A 20,792-nucleotide genomic window follows, 5' to 3' on the forward strand; every position below is an offset into this window, starting at 1 on the left:
TCCTTCCCAATCTGGTTGGCTTTTATTTATTTATTTTTTTCTTGCCTTCTGGTGCTGACTAGGATCTCTAGTACGAAGTTGAATAGAAGTGGCAAGAACAGACATTTTTCTTGTTTTGTTCCTGATCTTATGGGGAAAGCAGTCTCAGTATTAAGTGTGATGTTAGCTATAGGTTTTCAGAGATGCCCTTTATCAGAATGAAAATGATTGTTTTCTTTTTTTAAAAAATGTTTATTTATTTTGAGAGAGAGAGAGTGAGAGAGCACGAGCAGGGGAGGGACAGAGAGAGAGAGAGAGAGAAAGAGAGAATCCCAAGCAGTCCCTGCACTGTCAGTGCAGATCCTGACACAGGGCTCAATTTTATGAACCTGTGAGATCGTGAACAGAACCAAAATCAAAAGTCAGATGCTTAACCAACTGAGACACCCATGCGCCCCAGAAAGATTCTTTTCTATTCCTAGTTTGCTGACAGTTTTTTAAAAAATCATAAATAGATATTGAATTTTGTTGCATGTTTTTTTCTGCATCTGCATATGACATTTACTTGTTTAGTATGGTGGATTACATTAATTCATTTACAGAGGTTAAAAGAACCATGAATTTTGGAGGTATACCACACTCCATCATGCTGTATTATTGCTTTCATATATTGCCAGATTCTATTTACAAATATTTTGCTAGGGATTTTTACCTTTATGTTCAGGATATTAGTCTATCATTCTTTAACATCTTTGTCTGATTTGGGCATTAGGGTAACTTGGTCTCATAAATGAATGAGAAGTGCTCCTTCTTTTATTTTCTGAAGGTGGTTGTATAAGATTAGTGTTATTTCTTTGCTTAAATGTTTGTTAGAATTTACTTCTGAAAGCATTTGGGCTTGGGGTTGTTTTGTGGGACAAATTTTGATAATCGATTTCTATAGTAAATAATAGGGCTATGCAGGTTTTCAGTAGGTCTTGAATCACACTTGATCAATTGTAGTTTTCAAGAAATTTGTCCATTTCATCTTAGTCGTTGAATTTATTGGCATTGAGTTGTTCATATTTTCTCATTAAACTTTTGATTTCTGGAGGATTTGTAGTAAAACTCTCACTTTTCTTTCCTGACATTGGTATTTTGTGTTCTTTCTCATTTATTGATCCATTTTGCTAGGCATTTATCAAATATAGTACACTTTTTAGAGAACCCACTTTTGATTTGGTTAATTTTCTCTATTGTTGTTTTTTATTTAATCAGTTTCTCTTCTTAGGCTTATTATTTTCTTCCTCTTAATGGATTTTGGATTAATCAGTTAACCTTTTTCTAGATTTATGAAGTAGGAATTTAGACCATTGACATATTTTTTTATTTTCTAATAGAAAGCACTTAAAACTGTGAATGTAAATAGAAAGAGTCAAAAGACTATGAAGAAAGTATTAGTAGCCTGAACAACAAATAATACTGCTTATTATTTTATGTCTGAAAAATAAAACACCCAACAAAAAAGGACAAGGACACAAATAGGTAATCTGACAAAAAAGAAGTATTAATATAAAAATATACATAACTTGCTAATAACTAAGGCAATAAAATGAAAATAGATTGCCATTTTTCACCTATCCAAATGGCAAAGATTGGAAAGATTGACCAAAGTCCTTGTTGGCAAGGTGTATGAGTCAGAATAAGTGCATTCTTTTTTTTTTTTTTTTTTAATGTTTTATTTATTTTTGAGACAGAGACAGAACATGAGCAGGGGAGGCGCAGAGAGAGAGAGAGCAAGACATGGAATCTGAAGCAGGCTCCAGGCTCTGAGCTGTCAGCACAGAGCCCGATGCGGGGCTTGAACTCACAAACCGCGAGATCGTGACCTGAGCCGAAGTCAGATGCTTAACTGACTGAGCCACCCAGATGCCCCAGTGCGTTCTTAATTTGGTTGGTGAGAGTGTATTAATTGGTTATGAAAGAATTAGGGGAACAAAAGAACAAAGGAGACAGTGGACAAGATGAGCTGCCTCTTGTCCTGAGCCTTCATTTAGAAGGATAATTGGGCAGGATTGCTCCTGAGGTGACATTCAGCCTGTCATTGTTACTTGTGTTTGGAGGTGGATTTTGAGGACTCTGGAGGGGAAAGGGGGGTGGGTTGGTAGATAGCATGCTGGAGGTGCAGTTCTGGCCTTGTGAAGGGTTGGCTTCCTCCCAAACTTACCTGTTCTCTCTGGTGCCCAGTGCCTTCACGCTGCCCTTTGGCTCCTGTGATGATGCCATGGCCCTTGTCTGTCCTGTGACCCAGGCCTACAGGTAAACTGCGGTCAGATCCAGCCTTACTGCTCATATGGCCCAGTGCAATTGGAGTTGCCCACAGAAGATTTAGCAACCTGAAGTTATGCTGGATGAAACTGCAGTTTACATTAGATGATTTCCAATTTATAGCCCTTACTTAATATATAATGCGGTAGGGGTCTTACCATTGCAGTAAGTGATCAAAGAAATTAATACATAGTGGTTGAGTTTAAAATTGGTAGCTGAACAGAACTCTGGAGGATTTTTGTGTCTGCATGAGTAGGGGTGAGGATAATCTTTACTCTTGCTAGCTCAAAATTGTTAATATGTATGTATGTGTGTGTGTGTATTTATTTAATTCCTACCTTGTTCCAAAAGGACTTAAGGAAGCTTGTCCTTCCTTTCTACCCTGTCATACAAAATAGAATAATGTGAGTAAGAACCACATCATGAAGAATGCAGCTTAATTAGCCTTGATGGTAGCCTTGGTTTGTGTAATGAGGGAATGGGAGAGAACAGTGTAAGATGTGGTTGACCAAGGGATTGGAGCACGGAAGCAAATGATATAAAATGGGAGAGAGAAGCATAGTGATTACAGCAGATTTAGAAGGCGGGTTGAAGATGACCAAGTTTCCACTTCTTTCTATTGGGGATTTGAAGCTGCACCATCAGTAAAGCCCTGAAGCTGTAAAGAGTGAACTTGGAGACATCCCTTTTTGACTATTAGAGGCTTATTTCTTTCGAGCTGCATTACTGATTGTGGGATTGCTGGAATAGGTGAAGAGGCAGGCCTGCAATACTGTTGGATTGTGAGAAGTAACTTCATGGTGATCTTTAAAAATACCTTTATTCTGAAAGTTCAAGTGAAGTTTAACATTAATTGAAGCTGTCAGGCAACCTAAAATTTCTTCTCTTTGAAGAAAGCTGATTTTCTTCTCTCAGAGGAAAAGTGAGTGATTAATTAGCCTGTCATTATAAAAGGAGATAATAATGTTAGTAGATACTGAATTTCCTGTTAAATGGATTACCTATTGTGTTCCATTTGCAGTTCATGTATATATTTTAGAAACACATTCATCTTCATACCAAGTCACCACGGTTACAGCCACATAATGAAATTTTCAGCTTTTTCTTGCACAGTGATGCTTAACTTTTGGAAGACTATCTGAATGGGCATTGAAATGTAGCTTTGTTGGAGTATCTTACTTCTCTACCCCGATTCCTGCTGACCCCACTCCCCCAACATGTCTACAAACACACAAACGTTTTCCCCAGCAGTGTTGAGTCCTGTGTGCCTGCGTGTACGTGTGTGTTCAGGCTGATGCAGTCCAGGCATCAGTCTAGCTGATGCAGGCCTGATGTATGGAAATCCTGTACACTTCAGTTACTGCCCTCTGTCCTTCCCTGTTGTTTTGGGCATTTCATTTACCTCGTTTTTCACCGTTTGAACTTCAGGCTGCCAATATTTTCCTTCTAAGGACTCATGGTGAATTTAACCCCAACTTTCCCAGATAGGTAAACCTCTCAGTGCATTCATACACAGTAGGGAGGGAAGGAGGTGGGTGTTCTTATGGGTTTCATCTTCTTAAAACTGTGGCTCACATCTGGACTAATTGCTCCCAAGGCCTGCAGCACTGCTGCTCTCCTGGGATCTCCCCTTACATCATCCTGTAGCCTCTCTTGTGATGATTTCCTTATTTTCCCAGATCCAGCGTCTTCCTCTTTAGTGATTTACGCCCTCGTTTTAGTGGTGCACCTCTGCTATTTGCTTCGTGAGAAAGGGTTCACAGACAGTAACTTTTTTGAGCGCGTGCATTCTGAGATGTCCATATTCCATTCTCACATTTGATTGACAGATTTAATGTCAAAATAAAGATTGAAATGAATTTTCCCTTAGAATTTCGAAGACGACATGTTTCTGTCTTCTCTTGTTGCTCTTGAGAATTTCTGATGTTAACTCTGTTCTTGAACTTTGGTTTGAAGCCTGTTTTTTTTTTTTTTTTTTTTCCTCTTTGGAAGCTTGAGCAGTGTTTTACTTCAATTTTCTGAAATTTTACATTCCTACCTCCAGAGATAAGACATGCCACAAATTTCCACACCTTTTGGAGTTTCTGTAGTATAAATTGGATTGTTTCTTGACTTCCCCAACGCCAGTTTAGGATTCAGCTTTCTTGGGCATGCTTTTCAGGTTCAAATGATTTGTCGTTGTTGCTATCTCCACTCTTCCCTTTGCCCTTGGGCTTATGTGTAAGGAAATGAACATAAAAAACTTTACTACAGTTTTAGTAAGGTGTTTGGGAAGAACAGAGGTGTTCACTCTTCCATCTTTACCCAGAAGACCATTCGTCTGCTCTTCAAACAACTCCGTTGTGGATTTTGCCCCCACCACTGTATCACTGAGACTGCACACAGAATGGTCACTCACAAGATCCTGTTGTCAGAGCCCCCGGGCACCTCTGTGCCCTCTTCTTACTTGACCTCTCAGCAGCATTTGATGTGGATGTGACTGCCCCCTCATTTTCTAACTGATCTCCTTTGCTTTGATGACTCCATGCTGTCCTGGGGTTTCCCAAAACACTGACCCTTTTTTTTTTTGTCTTCTAAACTGATTCCTTATTTATATCTGGCCTTTAAAAATAATTTTATTTAGAGTGCTTCAGGCTAGTTTTTTTGTGCTCTGTTTCTATCTTCATTCTTCCTACGAGGTTTAATCCAGTCACGTGACTTTAAATGCCATGTATGTGCTGCTGACACACACTGAGATCTCTCCTCTGAGCTCCAGACTCAGAAGTTCCCGTTTGATCTCTTTGGGCATGTTGTAAACAGAACTCTTGGTTTCCCCTCAAACCTGCTTCCCTGCAGCCGTCCCCACATCAGTAAGTGGCACCACCATGCCCAGACAAAAGTAATTGGATTGATTATTCTCCTTAAAAAAATTGGTGTAAACTAACTCTTTATCCAGTAGTCATTTGCTAAGTGAAATAAGTCAGTCAGAGAAAGACATATGTTTTCACTCATATGTGGATCTTGAGAAACTTAACAGAAGACCATAGGGGAATGGAAGGGGGAAAAAACAGTTACAAACACAGAGGGAGAGAGGCAAACCACAGGAGACTCAAATACAGAGAACAAACAGGGTTGATGGGAGGGTGGGGGAGAGGAGAAAACGGGTGATGGGCATTGAGGAGGGCACTTACTGGGATGAGCACTGGGTGTTGAATGTAAGTGATGAACCACGGGAATCTACCCCCAAGACCAAGAGCACACTTTACACATTGTATGTTAGCCAATTTGACAGTAAATTATATTTAAAAAAAAAAAAAAAAAAAAAAAATGTGTTGAAGTGGACAGGCAACTGCCCACCAGAGGGCAGTACAGGCAAGTGGTTCTGTCCACAGCAGGCCAACCAAGAGCTGTTGTTTCCTCTCCCACCTAACTGGCTCCACATGAGGTCGCTTTTCTCTGCACAAAATATTTTTAGGCTTATTAGACCACTTTAGAAGAGAGAATGTGGATAGTTATACTCCTTCCTGTTTCTTTTTCCCCTTTCAGGTCTGTTTGTAAATTCTGGGATTTTAGCTATTGGGTCCTCTGCTTCATGGAGTTTTTGGAAGAGCCTGGGTATGAGAAGTACAGATTTGCCCTCCCATGTTTGTACTCTATCAGCCAACAAGGCATAACACCTCCTAGCACTCAGGAATTACAACTGTCTTTTTATGACAAACTGCCAAATCATTGTCCTACTGCAGTTACTCTATAAATGTCCTAGGATCTATTAAAATTCTAGGAATTTCACCCAAGGATTTTACCTCTCTTAAAGCTGTGATGTGCTTCTTTACTGAGAGAATGACTTACCCAAAGAAGACGGGTTCGCATAAACCTTGTAGAAAGTTACCCAGAAAATTACATGATTCATCTGGGGTAGGGGGTGGTTTTTCACCTAGCATTTATTCAATGCCTGTGGAACCAGATTGTGCTACCAGACTAGAAACAAGAACCACAGAGGTCAGGGAGTTAGCCCAAGTCTCCTGAGGTGCTTATAATTAGGTGAAGGGGCAGACATGTCCAAAGCAAATTTAGATAAGGCCTTCAACAGTAAGTGCTATAGATACAAAGGAAAGTGCTTTGGGAGGAGGCAGGTGGTGAGAAAGGATTGTTTCAGGTGGAGATCGTAGGTATCACTCATCCTGTCATGGCTCAGTACATGGAGTCCTTTTGTGAGGTCCTTCAAGCCCAAATTCAGCATCAGGTCACCAGCCTCTGGATCGCTTGCTCTGACCCTCCCCAGATGGCTGAAGTGCCCTTCCTATGTTGCCATCATCCAGTTCACCCTTCTCTTACGGCACGCTGTCCACTGTTGTTAATTTGCGTGCTACTCTCCTGAGGACAAAGACCGATTACTAATAGACTTGTGCATTCTCCCATTCTGGCTCCATTCTGGTCCTGCATGTGATTTTCTTTTTCTAGAGTACTCTCTTTTTTCCGTCTGTTTCTACATGCAATCTCTTTCTAAATGCAGTGGCATAGACTCACTGACATCTTAAAAAGTAAAGGAGAGAAAAAGAACTAACTGTTACTGAGTGCCTTGTGTTGAATACTCTTTACTATGTTAGGTATTTTATGAGCATTTTCTCACTCAACCTTGTTCCTCTAATGCACCAAGCTCTTCCCCTTTCAGGTCTTTGCACTTGGTATTTCCTCTCATGGGGACTTTCTCAAGTGCTCAAGAAGGTATCTTCCTTTTCTGTTAACAAACATGTAGAGTTTACAAACCATCCTTCTGAAGTTAATTTTTCAGATTGGTTATCCACCCCTCCTCTCAGAGGTGGGTAGGGTCTCAGAGACAGGAATTAGCTGAGGCTAGGCTGAGAACCTGCCATCTCCTCCCTCTCATTGTCTCTGCCCTTCTGGCTGCTCCCCCAGTACATCAAGTCCTGGTCACTGGCTGTCTCAAGTCAGTTTACTAATATTTACCAAAATTGCTCTATTTCTACTTCATTATAAGTGGTAGTGTCATTCAGACTGTACCTCTCCTCGGAGCTAAGGGATTCCATTTTTTGGCTAGCTTTCCTCTTAAGATTGGGCAACCAATCATCTTTTAAAAAAATTTTTTTTAACATTTATTCATTTTTGAGAGACAGAGACCGAGCATGAGTGGGGGAGGGGCAGAGAGAGAGAGGGAGACACAAAATCGGAAGCAGGCTCTAGGCTCTGAGCTGTCTGCACAGAGCCCCACGCGGGGCTTGAACTCATGGATGGCGAGATCATGACCTGAGCTGAAGTCAGATGTTCAACCAACTGAGCCATCCAGGCACCCCTAACCAATCATCTTTTAACTGAATTCGTGTTTAATAATTACAGGTACCATGCTCCCCCCTTCCTCCTGTCTGGCAGCAGCAGGGATGGTGCAGGGGCTGGGGCAGGAGCCCCCAGAACTAGTCCTATTTTAATGTACAGTTTTGTTCTATATAACCTGGAAGTCTAGATCCAACCTTATAAATGGATTTATATTTAATAACAAAAACTACACCTATTTTTGCCAATCTAGTGTTAAAACAGTATAACCAAGTGCTCATCTTCTGATACACACTAAAGTCTTACTTTAAAAAATCTTACCCATCCTTTAAGGCTTAATTCAAGTCCTGACCCCTCTGATATTTTCTGCACTTGTAATAAGTACCCTGCATTAATCTTCCCTGCTCTGAACTCCCATGGTCTTCATACTTCAGTTTGGCCATTAATCTAGAGGATCTTATTTGTTATTTAGTCGTTTTGTGTATCTGTTTCTTTTTTTATTTTTTATTTTTTTTTAACGTTTATTTATTTTTGAGACAGAGAGAGAGAGAGAGCATGAATGGGGGAGGGTCAGAGAGAGGGAGACACAGAATCCGAAACAGGCTCCAGGCTCTGAGCTGTCAGCACAGAGCCCGACGCAGGGCTTGAACTCACGGACTGCGAGATCATGACCTGAGCCGAAGTCAGCCACCCAACCGACTGAGCCACCCAGGCACCCCTGTGTATCTGTTTCTTAACTGACCAATGAAATGGTAAGATGTCAGTTGATCGTAGCAGTATTCCCTTGATTTTTGCTATGTTGACAAAGGCACCACTTTTAAAGGATATTTTTAGAGCAAGATTTTTTTTTTTTATAAATTTTTTTTTAAACATTTATTTTATTTTTGAGACAGAGAGAGACAGAGCATGAATGGGGGAGGGTCAGAGAGAGGGAGACACAGAATCCGAAACAGGCTCCGGGCTCTGAGCTGTCAGCACAGGGGCCCGATGCGGGGCTCGAACTCACGGACGGCGAGATCGTGACCTGAGCCGAAGTCGGCGCTCAACCGACTGAGCCACCCAGGCGCCCCATAGCAAGATTTTTTTTAATATAAAATTTATTGTCAAATTGGTTTCCATACAACACCCAGTGCTCATCCCAAAAGGTGCCCTCCTCAATACCCATCACCCACCCCCCCATCAACCCTCAGTTTGTTCTCAGTATTTAAGAGTCTCTTATGGTTTGCCTCCTTCCCTCTCTGTAACTTTTTTTCCCCCCTTCCCTCCCCCATGGTCTTCTGTTAAGTTTCTCAGGATCCACATAAGAGTGAAAACATATGGTATCTGTCTTTCTCTGTATGGCTTATTTCACTTAGCATCACACTCTCCAGTTCCATCCACGTTGCTACAAAAGGCCATATTTCATTCTTTCTCATTGCCACGTAGTACTCCATTGTGTATATAAACCACAATTTCTTTATCCATTCATCAGTTGATGGACATTTAGGCTCTTTCCATAATTTGGCTGTTGTTGAGAGTGCTGCTATAAACATTGGGGTACAAGTGCCCCTATGCATCAGTACTCCTGTATCCCTTGGGTAAATTCCTAGCAGTGTAGAGCAAGATATTTTTAAATGACATATTTTTCCTAATGCATTTTACTTTCTTAAATTCAACTTAAAAATTACTCACCTTGTTTAAGTTTTCTTAAAAGCATTTTTCATTAGGGGTGCCTGGGTGGCCCAGCTAGTTGAGCGTCCAGCTTCGACTCAGGTCATAATCTCAAGGTTTGTGAGTTCGAGCCCTGCGTCAGGCCCTGTGCTGACAGCTCAGTGCCTGGAGCCTGCTTCAGGTCTGTGTCTCCTCCTCTCTCCCCTTCCCGACTTGTGCTCTGTGTCTGTCTGTCTCTCTCTCTCAAAAATAAATAATAATAATAAAATTTAAAAAAGTATTTTTATCTTTAAGATTATTTTTTTACATTATCAATTAATTTTATTCCGAATGTTTATTTAAGAAGACTAAAGTGTTTAGGTATAATGCACCAAAGAAGTATTTCAGAAAAAAAAGAATATTTATTATTTCCTCCTGTAGCCTCAAAAAGCCATTTAGGAAACTACACTCTTTTAAATCTTTTATAGGACTTTGGGATTTTTATAGTTGCTATATTAAAGTCATTTTCGGTGTTGTACAGAAAATTTGTAAAGATTTATTTGATAAAATTTCAATATTTTCATAGCTATAATTGTCTAAACATTACTAATTGTGTGTTGAGCTTTCTAATTCTTACTATAGAGCTGCTTCTTCCTGGCAAAGTTTAAACATCAGTCTCTAAATCAGTTAGGTTAATCTCTATATAATATGATTAAATTAATCTGACCTGGTTACCACATACATTTCAGATACCAGACTAATGTTTATCATGACATCACTAAGAATATTTCAATTTTAAAATTGAACTTTTAGAATCTGCCAGTTATATTTAACAGAAATATTTCTTTTCTAAAGTAACGTGACGTTATTACAGTATTTAATTTCAAAAACCAAAGTAGTTATAAAATGTGTATAAGGCAAAGCACATTCAAAAACTAATGACATTTCTTTGTCATTTATAGAGATACTTTCTAGTTGGGAGCAATCATGCAGAAACAAAATATCGTGTTTTGAAGATTGATAGAACAGAACCGAAAGATTTGGTCATAATTGATGATAGGGTAAGTATCTTGCAAACCTGAATACAAACAGAAACTTTTGTACCTGTTGTTTAAAGGATATGAAAGAGCCTCACAGCTCTTAGTGATGTATATATATTTTTTTCCTTTTTAAATCAGGCATCTGAAAATTACAATTATTTCTTATGGTTGGCTGGAATTTAAATCTCTAATCTGGTTTCTAGAAATTACTGGTGTTAAAAAGTATGCCGGAATTGCGCTTTGATACATTTTGATTTGTTTCACCAAGCAAACTCTTTGGATAAGATAATGAGTATATTTTCTTTTAGAAGTGACATTTTAAGGATTTAATGTAACTCTTAATATTGCATCTACCGAAGAGATTATTTATTACTATGCTTTGATATGAAGCTACTTCATATTAAGTCTGGGCTGCAGACTTTTATTCTATTAAAAATCACCTCTAGGTGATGTTCTGATGCATGAGAGAAATGTTAAGCTGTTCTTTTCCAGATGTTATATTATCTAGAGCAGGAATACAGACTTCATTCAGGTGGCACAAAAACGTGAGACTGTTAGTCAAAAGTGAAATACAGTGTGGTGATATTGAACAGTTCATTGTAACTCTTTCAAATGAAAGAACCTAACTCCCTTTGTATTGAAGTTCTGTCTGTGAACATTTTGAATCCATGTAGATTTCCGGCTTCTCAAATATGTTGGTAGCTACAGTTTGGAACCCATTTTCAGTAAGTTCTTCGTAAATCTATTTTCTGTGTTATAATAATTTTAGATAGATTGTATATTGTGATTTCCTGCATTCGTGGATATGGTTGTTCTTCACTCTCCTATTCTGGGAGTTTTTATTAATATACTGTATCGATTCTTGGTTTTACTTGGAGATAGAAGCGGTTGATCAGAGATTCCTTTGAGAATCTAAGAAAAGCTATGGGCCTTATAAAAATAAAAGTATATTTGTGCAATTAAACCTTTGCACACAGTCTTAAGGCGTTCATAGATTTCTTGAAATTTGTCTTGTGGAGCCTTTAAGTGTATGGTTTAGAAGATAAAGTTTTGACACGTTTTTGGTAAAGCAACATGTGATCCAATAACTACCTGTAATTGCTAATATTAAAGAATTTGTTGGCTTTTAAAAATTATAGCTTAGTTGTGCACTATTATATGCTTCTCTATGAAATAGCTAGTGATTCTTATAGGCAATACATCATCTTAAGAATAAGTACAATCTTACAGATTGAATTTGTTTATTTTTAGCATGTATATACTCAGCAAGAAGTGAGAGAACTTCTTGGCCGCTTGGATCTAGGAAATAGAACAAAGATGGGACAGAAAGGATCCTCTGGGTTATTTCGAGCTGTTTCAGCTTTTGGTGTTGTAGGTAAGAAATGTATCTCCTTCTTACTACTTTTTTTTTTTTTCCTCTACGTAGACTACTAAAAGATAGTTTTATGTAGTTATGTAATTATAACCCATAATCTGTGGCTTTGGTTGTTTCAATTTCATTATCTATCAATCAGATATCAAATAGCCTACAGTATCTGCTAAGTGCTGTTCAATTTCATATAGGATAAGCATAAATATAGAAATGGTTTGGGCCTTTAAGAAGTCTGTTGTCGGGCATGTTGAGGAATGAAAAAGTAAAAAAAAAAAAAAAGAAAAAGAAAAAGAAAAAAATTAGCTTGGGTTATAAACATCTGCCCTGCCATTCATCAGCTGGAAAAACAGATACTGGTAAAACTGGTTTAAATTAACAGGGATTTCTGGGGCACCTCGGTGGCTCAGTCGGTTGAGTGACTGACTTCGGCTCAGGTCATGATCTCATGGTTCATGAGTTCAAGCCCCGAGTCAGGCTTGCTGTCAGCACAGAGCCTGCATCCTTCCCCCAAATTCAGTCATAACCCCTTTACTTCATTTATTCACAAACAAATGTAGATATACTTTTGGCTTTTATGGATTCTGCTGTCTAGCTTTGGGACAGTAGTGAGATGCCCCACAGTTCTGATGTGTACATCATCCCTTATTGCAATGAGTCAGTACACCTGTCTTTGCCGTACTATGGATTTGTCTCTGGGAGTCTTAGGCTGACTACACTAGGATGAGGGACAAAATCTGATACGTGCAAGACAAGTCCACTATTGTGGTTAAGAGCCAAGCTGTGTAGTGAAAAGTTACATGGGGGTGGAGATTATGTAAGAGATAGATGACTTGGACCAGGAATGGCCAGGAAAGATTTCCTGGGGAAAATGAGACTCCAGCTGGACCTTGAAGGAGGAACGAGATTTGGATGGATGTGGGGAAGAGGGGGAAAGAACCCCAGTAGGGACGATGGCAGGGGCACAGGCTTGAAGATATCCCTGGGTCCTGGAATGTTGGCACGTAGTTGGGTGAGGCCAGACTGCATGGGACCTTGGAAGCCAGGCAGAGGACAATTGTATGGGATTGCTTCTCTGATGGCAGTGCCTTATTTTGAGTCTGCATTTTTTTTTTAAACATTTAACAACTTTATTTTTGTGCTCTTTAAACCAGCTGGACTGTATGCAATGTTAACTGAGTGATTAGTATCTATAGATGTTAACAAAATTAATATGGACTTAACTGTGCTGTGTAGTTTCAAATGCTTATGTTTTTCTGACTAGCACTTTCTATTTTGGGACACTATTTGTTGAAACTTTGATTATATTCTGCCATATTTGAAGTTTTTCTCCATGTGCTCTCATAGCTCTTCATATGTAATCCCTTCAGGTCCATTTTGTGTCTAAGTGGCTGTCAGGGAAGGTCAAGAGTGGTAGGTGTGTTTAGTTTCTTCTTTGGACTGGCCCCTTTTTTACACCTTCTGCTCAGTCTTGACAAGTATGTTGAAGTTACATGTTTAACAGATAAATGTTTATGGATGTTTGCACGTCTGTGTATGTCAAGTGAGTTCATGTGTTTAATTAAATTCCATGAATGCCGTAAGTGTTAAATTCCACTTTAAGTGTCACATATATATTTTTTAATTAATTTATTTATTTTGAGAGAGAGAGCAAGTGGGATGGGGCAGAGACAGAGAATCCCGATCAGTCTCCACACTGTCAGCGCAGAGCCTGATGTGGGGCTTGACCTCATGAACTGTGATATCATGATTTGAGCTGAAATCAAGAGTTGGACACTTAACTGGCACTTAACCCACCCAGGTGCCCCAGTGTTGCATATATTTTATTTTATTTTATTTTTATTTTTTTATTTAAAAAATTTTTTTTTGACATTTATTCATTTTTGAGAGACAGAGGAGAGACAAAGTGCAAGCAAGGATGGGGCAGAGAGAAAGAGAGACAGACACACACAGAATCCCAAGCAGGCTCCAGGCTCAGAGCTGTCAGCACAGAGTCCTATGCGGTGCTTGAACTCATGAACCATGAGATCATGACCTGAGCCGAAGCCGGTTGCTTAGCGACTGAGCCACCCAGGTGCCCCATGTATATTTTAAATTAAAGGCAAAAAAAAAAAAAAAAAAAAAACCAAAAAAACCAAAAAACCCTGGAAATACAATGTGTCTTAAATATAGTAGGTTTTAATTTCAGTATTAGTTACTTAATAGGTTAAACTTATTCCTTTCAATGCTGATACTTATACTTTTTTAAAACAAAAATTTCCTAAGGTGAATGTAATGTTGAATGCCTCATTAGCCAGGGTTTATTATCCAAAATTGAACCTTCCTCGATGATTAAGAGTAACGAAGATCAGTTATTGAACTGTTTAAAAATAGCTACCCTTGGGTATTCTGGAGTTGAATTGGGCAGCTTGCCTTTACATTAAATGGTCTCTAGACCATTATACTGTTTTGTTTTTATGGTTCTTTAGTCATCCTTCATTGTTCTTGGCATATTTGCTTTTAGCAGTATTCCTTGCCTCGTTTTATTTTATTTATTTTTTCCTTGCCTCGTTTTAAAATGAGTTATCTATCGATAACTAAACTTATGAAACCAGAGCTTGATTTTTATCAATTGATAACCAGGTTTGTAACCAGATAATTTATTTTATACACAAGTATTAGGAAACTTTGGGTGAAGGCTGAAGGTGTCTTCTTGTCTCTCATAGAGGTGACATCCGTAGGTGTTGCGGTAGCTGTTTCTCTTGCGGTTAGAGACCTCTTAAGATTGAGACTATCCTTGGATAATGAAGTCACTGACAGACTGACCTACCAGTAAAGTGACACAATAATGTACTAAGTAAAGATGTATTGGTTTTATGGAAATATATTTTATGTATTCTTGTTCGACCATGTCAGTGAAGCTTAGGATCACTGAAAGAGTAAATAGAGAGTTAATGGAAATCTATGATTTGTCTCGTAAGTCCTGTCTTAGAAACTGTGAGGGGTACTGAAACAGTGAAACGCAAAGTGCCTATCTTTGAAAAATATATAGTCTGGTTGTCAAAATAATACATACGAGAAGTGACTAGCATGGTTGTCTTCTGTTCTGTGACCAAAATATTTTCTTAGTTAACTTTTTCAGCATGTGTAATTTGTGAATAGTATTTTGCTGGAATGTTTTTAGACTGTTATCACGGTTAATTTAGTTCATCATCTGTAAGAATCTAGAGCAGTGATTCTCAGTTGTCTGCAGTAATGGACCAGATTGTTTCTACAGAAATGTCACCGACCAACACATGATCCTACTGTGCATAACTAGTCTGCAGCTTGGAGCACATGTGACTCATCACACAAGTTCAGTAAGACCCAAACTAGTCTATGCCCTATTCAAGGCAAGTTCATTGATGACACACTTGGATGTTGTAGCAATCTCAAATTGCTCTAAAGTTTCTAAATCCTTACTTTTTCCACTTGTTTTCTTGTCTTTTCATGGGCATGGTACTCACGAAAAGCTCATGGATCGTCGCTGGTCCCTAGATACGAGTCAATCTAGTCATATGTCTACCTTATACATTTCTGACCCACTCCATTGTTATTTGATAGCCAGCAGGAGGTTTGGGCAACCACTGACTGGGATCACTCCCATTTGAGAGCATTCCTCCCAAAGTTGTTTTATTTGATCTTGGGGCACATGGATGGAGTTGGTGGCTGGTTACCTATAGTCTTTACTAGGCTTAGCTCTGTGACATCCCAGGCCCTTTTGCTACATAGCTTCAGGTCAATGTCCTTTTTCTGCCTGTTAGAGGATACTGTTCTAAGTTTCTAGCATATTGAAGGGGAGTAGTAGAATAAGTATCATTGTAGACTAAGACACAGTTGTTATTTAAAGCAGCACACTTAGAAATGGATTTCAGGGTGACTTGGGCTCAGGTCATGATCTCACAGTTTGTGAGCGCGAGCCATGCTGACAGCTCAGAGTCCAGAGCCTGGTTCAGTTTCTGTGTGTCCCTCTCTCTCTGCCCTCCTCTCTCTCTCTCTCTCTCAAAAATGCATTTAAAAAATTAAAAAAGAAAGAAATGGATTGCAGATCCATGATAATAATGAAGATAACAGCAACATAGTGTGAGCCTCAGACCAGTAAGGGACCAGTAGATTTGGTGTTAGAGCATCACTTTGGTTCTAGAGGGCTCCGTTGTGCCTAGATCCTATGTACCTTATGGAGGTTTTTCATGCTTCTCTGCCAGAGTGCTGTTCTCCCTAAAGGCTTTTAAGATAATGACTAGCTGGCATGGTGGTGACCCCTGAAGTGGGATACTGCATTCTTCTCTGTTGGTGGGCTGGTGGGGTCCTCTCCAGCCACCAGAACTCCCACTGCATCCTTTTATACTGTCCTTTTCTGTATACTTTGCTCGGTGTCCATTTCAAATGAAAATGCCTTCTCTATGGGGAGAGAGAGAAATCACTTTTGCAAGATGACTGTCATCATGGCTTCTGAGAAGTGCTCAGTGAAATTGGTCTGGGGTCATAAGTACACAGAATGAAGATGAAAAAACTTGTTCTGCTTTTGGTGTGTTAAAGTGGTGAATAGGCTAACTCCTGGCAGATGTCTGTGCCTTTCTGAAGTCTTTTAATTGTTGGCTGTATTTGATAGGAACTTTTTTAAAATGAGAGTGACATTTCCAGTTGGTAGTAAAAAGGAAGAAGGAAAAAATTTCATTTATAATAAACCGAAGGCATTTGTGCTGGTAGAAGAGTCTCTTTTGTGCAATATATTTACTTCCCTGTATTCAGATTATGAAGAGAAAGGTAGAATGGTATAAATAGTCTTGAGCTAAAAAACATAAAATTAAAATTCAGTTGGAGTATAGATTGAGAATATTAGAGATTTTTTTTAAATAAAAAGTAAATATATAGCAAGAATAAAAGGAAAACTCATTCATTTTGGAAATACTTGTTATTTAAACCCTTGAGTGTTTTTTTTTTCTGCTTCCAAGGGCTTTTATGAGTTTTATCCTTGTAAAAGGATAGCTTCTTTTTTACTCGCTTTTAATGAGATTGTCATCAGCTCTTTTCCTCCCTATTCTTGCGTCCTTCAGCTTTAGTCAGGGAATTTTTTGTCAGTCTCTAAGGCAAAGAAAGGAGTAAATGAACATTTTTTTTAGAAGCACTTTGCACTTTGTGGATCTCTAAAATATAAGTATGCTTCACTCTTTTAATGGTGTCTTTTCCTCAGTAGCTTTTTCTCTTGTATATTTTAGCTCATTTATGTTAATATAGTCAATTCCTAGTTTCCTTTTTTTGTCAGCTGAGAATAACAAGACACAGACATTAGGTATTTATCAATTCTAGAACAAAAAATTCATAGTATCAAATCCTAGCTCAGACGTTACAGAATATAACACTCTGAGAGAGAGAGAGAGAGAGAGAGATGGTGCAGGTGTGTGTGAGAACATGCACATGTACACATGAGAAAGTTTTGAAAGATAATTATGCTAGATATAAGATTCTTGGTTGACAGTTTTTTCTTTCTTTCAGTACTTTGAATATATTATCCTACAGCCTTGTGCCCTCCATCGTTTCTGATAGGAAGTCAGCTGTATGATAGTATCTGACTCTTGCTACCAGTGAGCTGGGGTGAGGGCAATGGGGACCCAGTATTCTTGACCAGTCATGCTGGGGTAGAGTCTCTACAAGTAGGAGCTGGGGAGAAGAAGGAATTCCCCAATCTCAGCAGAGCTTACCTGGGAATAGAGCTCCTATAACACAGAGCTGGAGGGGAAGAGACATTCTGGTGGCCTGCACCTTCTGAGCAGAAACCTTGGCCTTAGACTGAGAACTAGGGAGAGAGGGAAAACACTATCCTCTTGGTTACACCTGCCCAGAGTTGATATCCAGTCACACCAGACTGGGAGAGAGGTGTGAAAGGGAAGTAGGTTATGGTTCAGATGTCACACACTTGCTGTTCTTACCAAGGTTTAGTAGATTTTCTTGAATAAATATTTCTCCATTTGTTATATGCCATTAGAACAATTTCCAGAAACTTTAAAAGTTTTGTTTTGTTTTTATAAATTTTACCAGTTTTGTTTGTTTCACTGGAGAGAGGGTCTGCTGGTCTCCTCATTTTGCCATTTTGGAAATGACCCTTCCCCCCAAAGGGAGTTAGTTTTCACTCCCAAAGCAAAAGTTCTGGGAGCCAAAAAAAATTTAATCAAGACTATAGAATAAGTAGGGTGTTGCTAAGAACTTAGTGCTACTAAGCATAACACATATGGCCTTTAATCACCCATGTACAACATGTGCACTTCAATGATTTGACAGAAAATATAGTTTTATAATGCTCCAACTTTCAAGCTTAACTATCACAGGTGATACCTGTGGAAGATTGCATGAAGGATATGCAATTTACTGGATATATTGTTTGCTGAAACCCTCCACTTTTTTTGGTATCTGGCTCCACCTCTCCCTGTCCCATTGAAGTCACCTCATTATTGTATAAATGGCTTCCAATGCGGTGTTACTCTCTTCCTTGGCAACCATTGATTGGTCCAGGGCTGGGCACCCAATCCAAGTTGGGCCAGTCCACGTCCTTTCCTAGGAATTCTGGAATTGAACTTGATAAAAAAAAAGTTGTTTTTTCCAGTAAAGCTTTTGGGCGTAAAACTTAGAGCTGTTAGCAGCTGTGTTTCCCACCACGTTTCCAGAGAGGTGGAGGGGGCTGGTCTGTGGAGGAGGCTAGTCTATATAGAGAGAGAAGAATGGAGCACATGTTCAGATCTTGACACTAGGTGTTTTTCGGAGGCCCAATCATATTGTTGCCCATTGGTGCCTTGGATCACCTCAGTACCCTTAATATAAATTTCTTTTTTTAAAGGTGGCTCCAGTTGGGTTTTGCTACTAGTAATCAAGAATCTATGAAGTTTATTCTTCCTTTTGAGCAACATGTCCCAAAGTATGTTCCTCAGAACTTATCCTTTGGTTAATTTATTTTTATTTTTGTTTATTTATTTAAAAAATAAATGTTTATTCATTTTTGACAGAGAGAAAGATTGTGAGTAGGGGTCAGGGAGGGGAAAGAGAGAGGGGGACAGACGATCCAAAGCGGGCTCTTCACTGACAGCAGCAAGCCTGATGAGGGGCTCGAAGTCACGAACTGTGAGATCATGACCTGAGCTGAAGTTGGATGCTCAAGTGACTGAGCCACCCAGGTGCCCTGGTTAATTTCTTTTTAAAAAAGAGGATAAGGTTCTTAATCTTCATCCCCCATCGAGATTCACAGGTGCATGTTAGCACAGTACTGTAAGTTTCTGAAAACTTACTTGGTTTTCTGTTTGCTTTTATGTACTTTTTACTAGTATATATATTGATTTAGTTTGCATATGTTTATAAATATGACATAAAAGTTACAGTCTTAGCCATTTTCAAGTGTACAGTATAATAATGTTAACTATACATACCTTGTTGTGCAACAGATCTCTAGGACTTTTCATCTTGTGAAATGAAACTCTATACCTATTAAATAACCAACTCCCCTTAATCTTATGTATATTTTTGCTTAAAGCACATCAATCCTATTTGGAATGTGACTAAATATAAAAGAATGACTGAGATAAAATGGTTTAGAGTAGTATTTTTTAAGTGAGATATATGTCAGTATGGAGATTAATTATAATACCATTGAAAATTTGTATGGCTGTGAATCAGAAATAAAGTAGGAAATGTGTCAGAAAACTTTTGCCTTTTAAATATATATCTAGGGCGCCTGGGTGGCTCAGTCGGTTAAGCAGCTGACTTCAGCTCAGGTCATGATCTCACGGTCCGTGAGTTCGAGCCCCGCGTCGGGCTCTGTGCTGACAGCTCAGAGCCTGGAGCCTGTTTCAGATTCTGTGTCTCCCTCTCTCTAACCCTCCCCCATTCATGCTCTGCCTCTCTCTGTCTCAAAAATAAATAAATGTTAAATATATATCTAAAAGCATTACTAAGTGTAGGAAACTTTATCTTTCTTTTTGTTGCATAGGTTTTGTGAGGTTTCTAGAAGGCTATTATATTGTGTTAATAACTAAAAGGAGGAAGATGGCAGATATTGGAGGTCATGCAATATATAAGGTTGAAGATACAAATATGATCTATATACCCAACGATTCTGTACGAATTACTCATCCTGATGAAGCCCGGTATGTAGCAGTGGTAACTACTGTTTGTTGTTGTTGTTGTTTTTAAATGTGGTAGACCAACTAGGAAACAAAATACAGTCAAAATATTATAGGTATTATGTTCAAGATGCAAAATACTAGCTCAGAATTCTGTAGTTTTGTCCAAGGTCTATTATTAACCTCTGTTACAACAGTTGATTCAGGTGAGGATCAACAACAGCTACTAAAGGCATTAGGTGAAATGTTATTGAGGGAAGAATATTCACTCAGTCTCAACATCTACTCCATGAATCTTTTTATTTACAAAGAAAAAAAAGAGTGGCAAACATACTTAACCCAAATGTTCAAACTTAGCATCATGTGACAAAACTGACATTATCTGCCTCTCAGTGTGAAGCAATGGGAAGGACACAGATTACCTGCATAGTTTTCTTGCTAAAAATATATGTGTATTTGTTTTTTTATGCTGTGCTCACCATGATGAGTGTGGTTCCTCTCTGTTGCCATATGACATTGTTACAGTGTTATTAACTACATTCTCTGTGCTGTACTTTTCATCCCTGTGATTTCTTTTACAACTGGGAGTTTATACCCCTTAATCCTCTTCACCTATTTCACCCATCCTCCAATCCAACCCCCTCTCCTCTGGCAATATTTAACTTGAATCTGAGCATGAGGAAATAATCAGACAAACCCATCTTGTGGGACATTCTGTAAGACAACTGGCCTGAACTCTTTAAAGATGACAGTGTCATCAAAGACCGAAAAAGCCAGAGGACTGTTCTAGATTTTAGAACAGGCATGACAACCAGATGCAGCACATGAATATCTGTTGGATCCTGGATTAAAACGTATGTGTGCGTACACAGGTGTGTGCATTTACACACAGAGCTGCAAAGAACTTCATGTGCACAGTTTGTATGTGGATTATATACTAGGAGGTACTGAATCAATATTAAATTTTAAGTGTAAAAATGATATTCTTTTTTTTTTTAGGAGATTATCTTTGTTCATAATAGATATATACTAAAATATTTAGGAGTGAAGTGTCATCATGCCTGCTACTTACTG

At 38.8% G+C, this 20,792-nt stretch overlaps 1 protein-coding gene across 8 annotated transcripts in view; it reads left to right on the forward strand.

Annotated features, from left to right (window-relative positions):
* The window catches only part of FIG4 (FIG4 phosphoinositide 5-phosphatase), a 130,863-nt gene that overhangs the window by 7,453 nt on the left and 102,618 nt on the right, over window positions 1-20,792 (forward strand). For 4 of the 8 annotated variants that reach the window (XM_042939558.1, XM_042939557.1, XM_042939554.1 and 1 more), the window contains exons 2-5: window positions 10,146-10,244; window positions 10,898-10,948; window positions 11,475-11,598; window positions 19,586-19,742. In XM_042939558.1, coding sequence (XP_042795492.1) covers window positions 10,146-10,244; window positions 10,898-10,948; window positions 11,475-11,598; window positions 19,586-19,742 — 431 coding nt within the window. Of the gene's footprint in view, window positions 1-5,593; window positions 5,881-8,224; window positions 8,307-10,145; window positions 10,245-10,897; window positions 10,949-11,474; window positions 11,599-18,449; window positions 18,521-19,585; window positions 19,743-20,792 lie in introns of those variants that run through there. The other 4 variants (XM_042939559.1, XM_042939556.1, XM_042939555.1 and 1 more) reach the window with 4 other exon arrangements.

Source organism: Panthera leo, chromosome B2 (assembly GCF_018350215.1).
Source record: "Panthera leo isolate Ple1 chromosome B2, P.leo_Ple1_pat1.1, whole genome shotgun sequence".
Lineage (NCBI taxonomy): Eukaryota > Metazoa > Chordata > Mammalia > Carnivora > Felidae > Panthera > Panthera leo.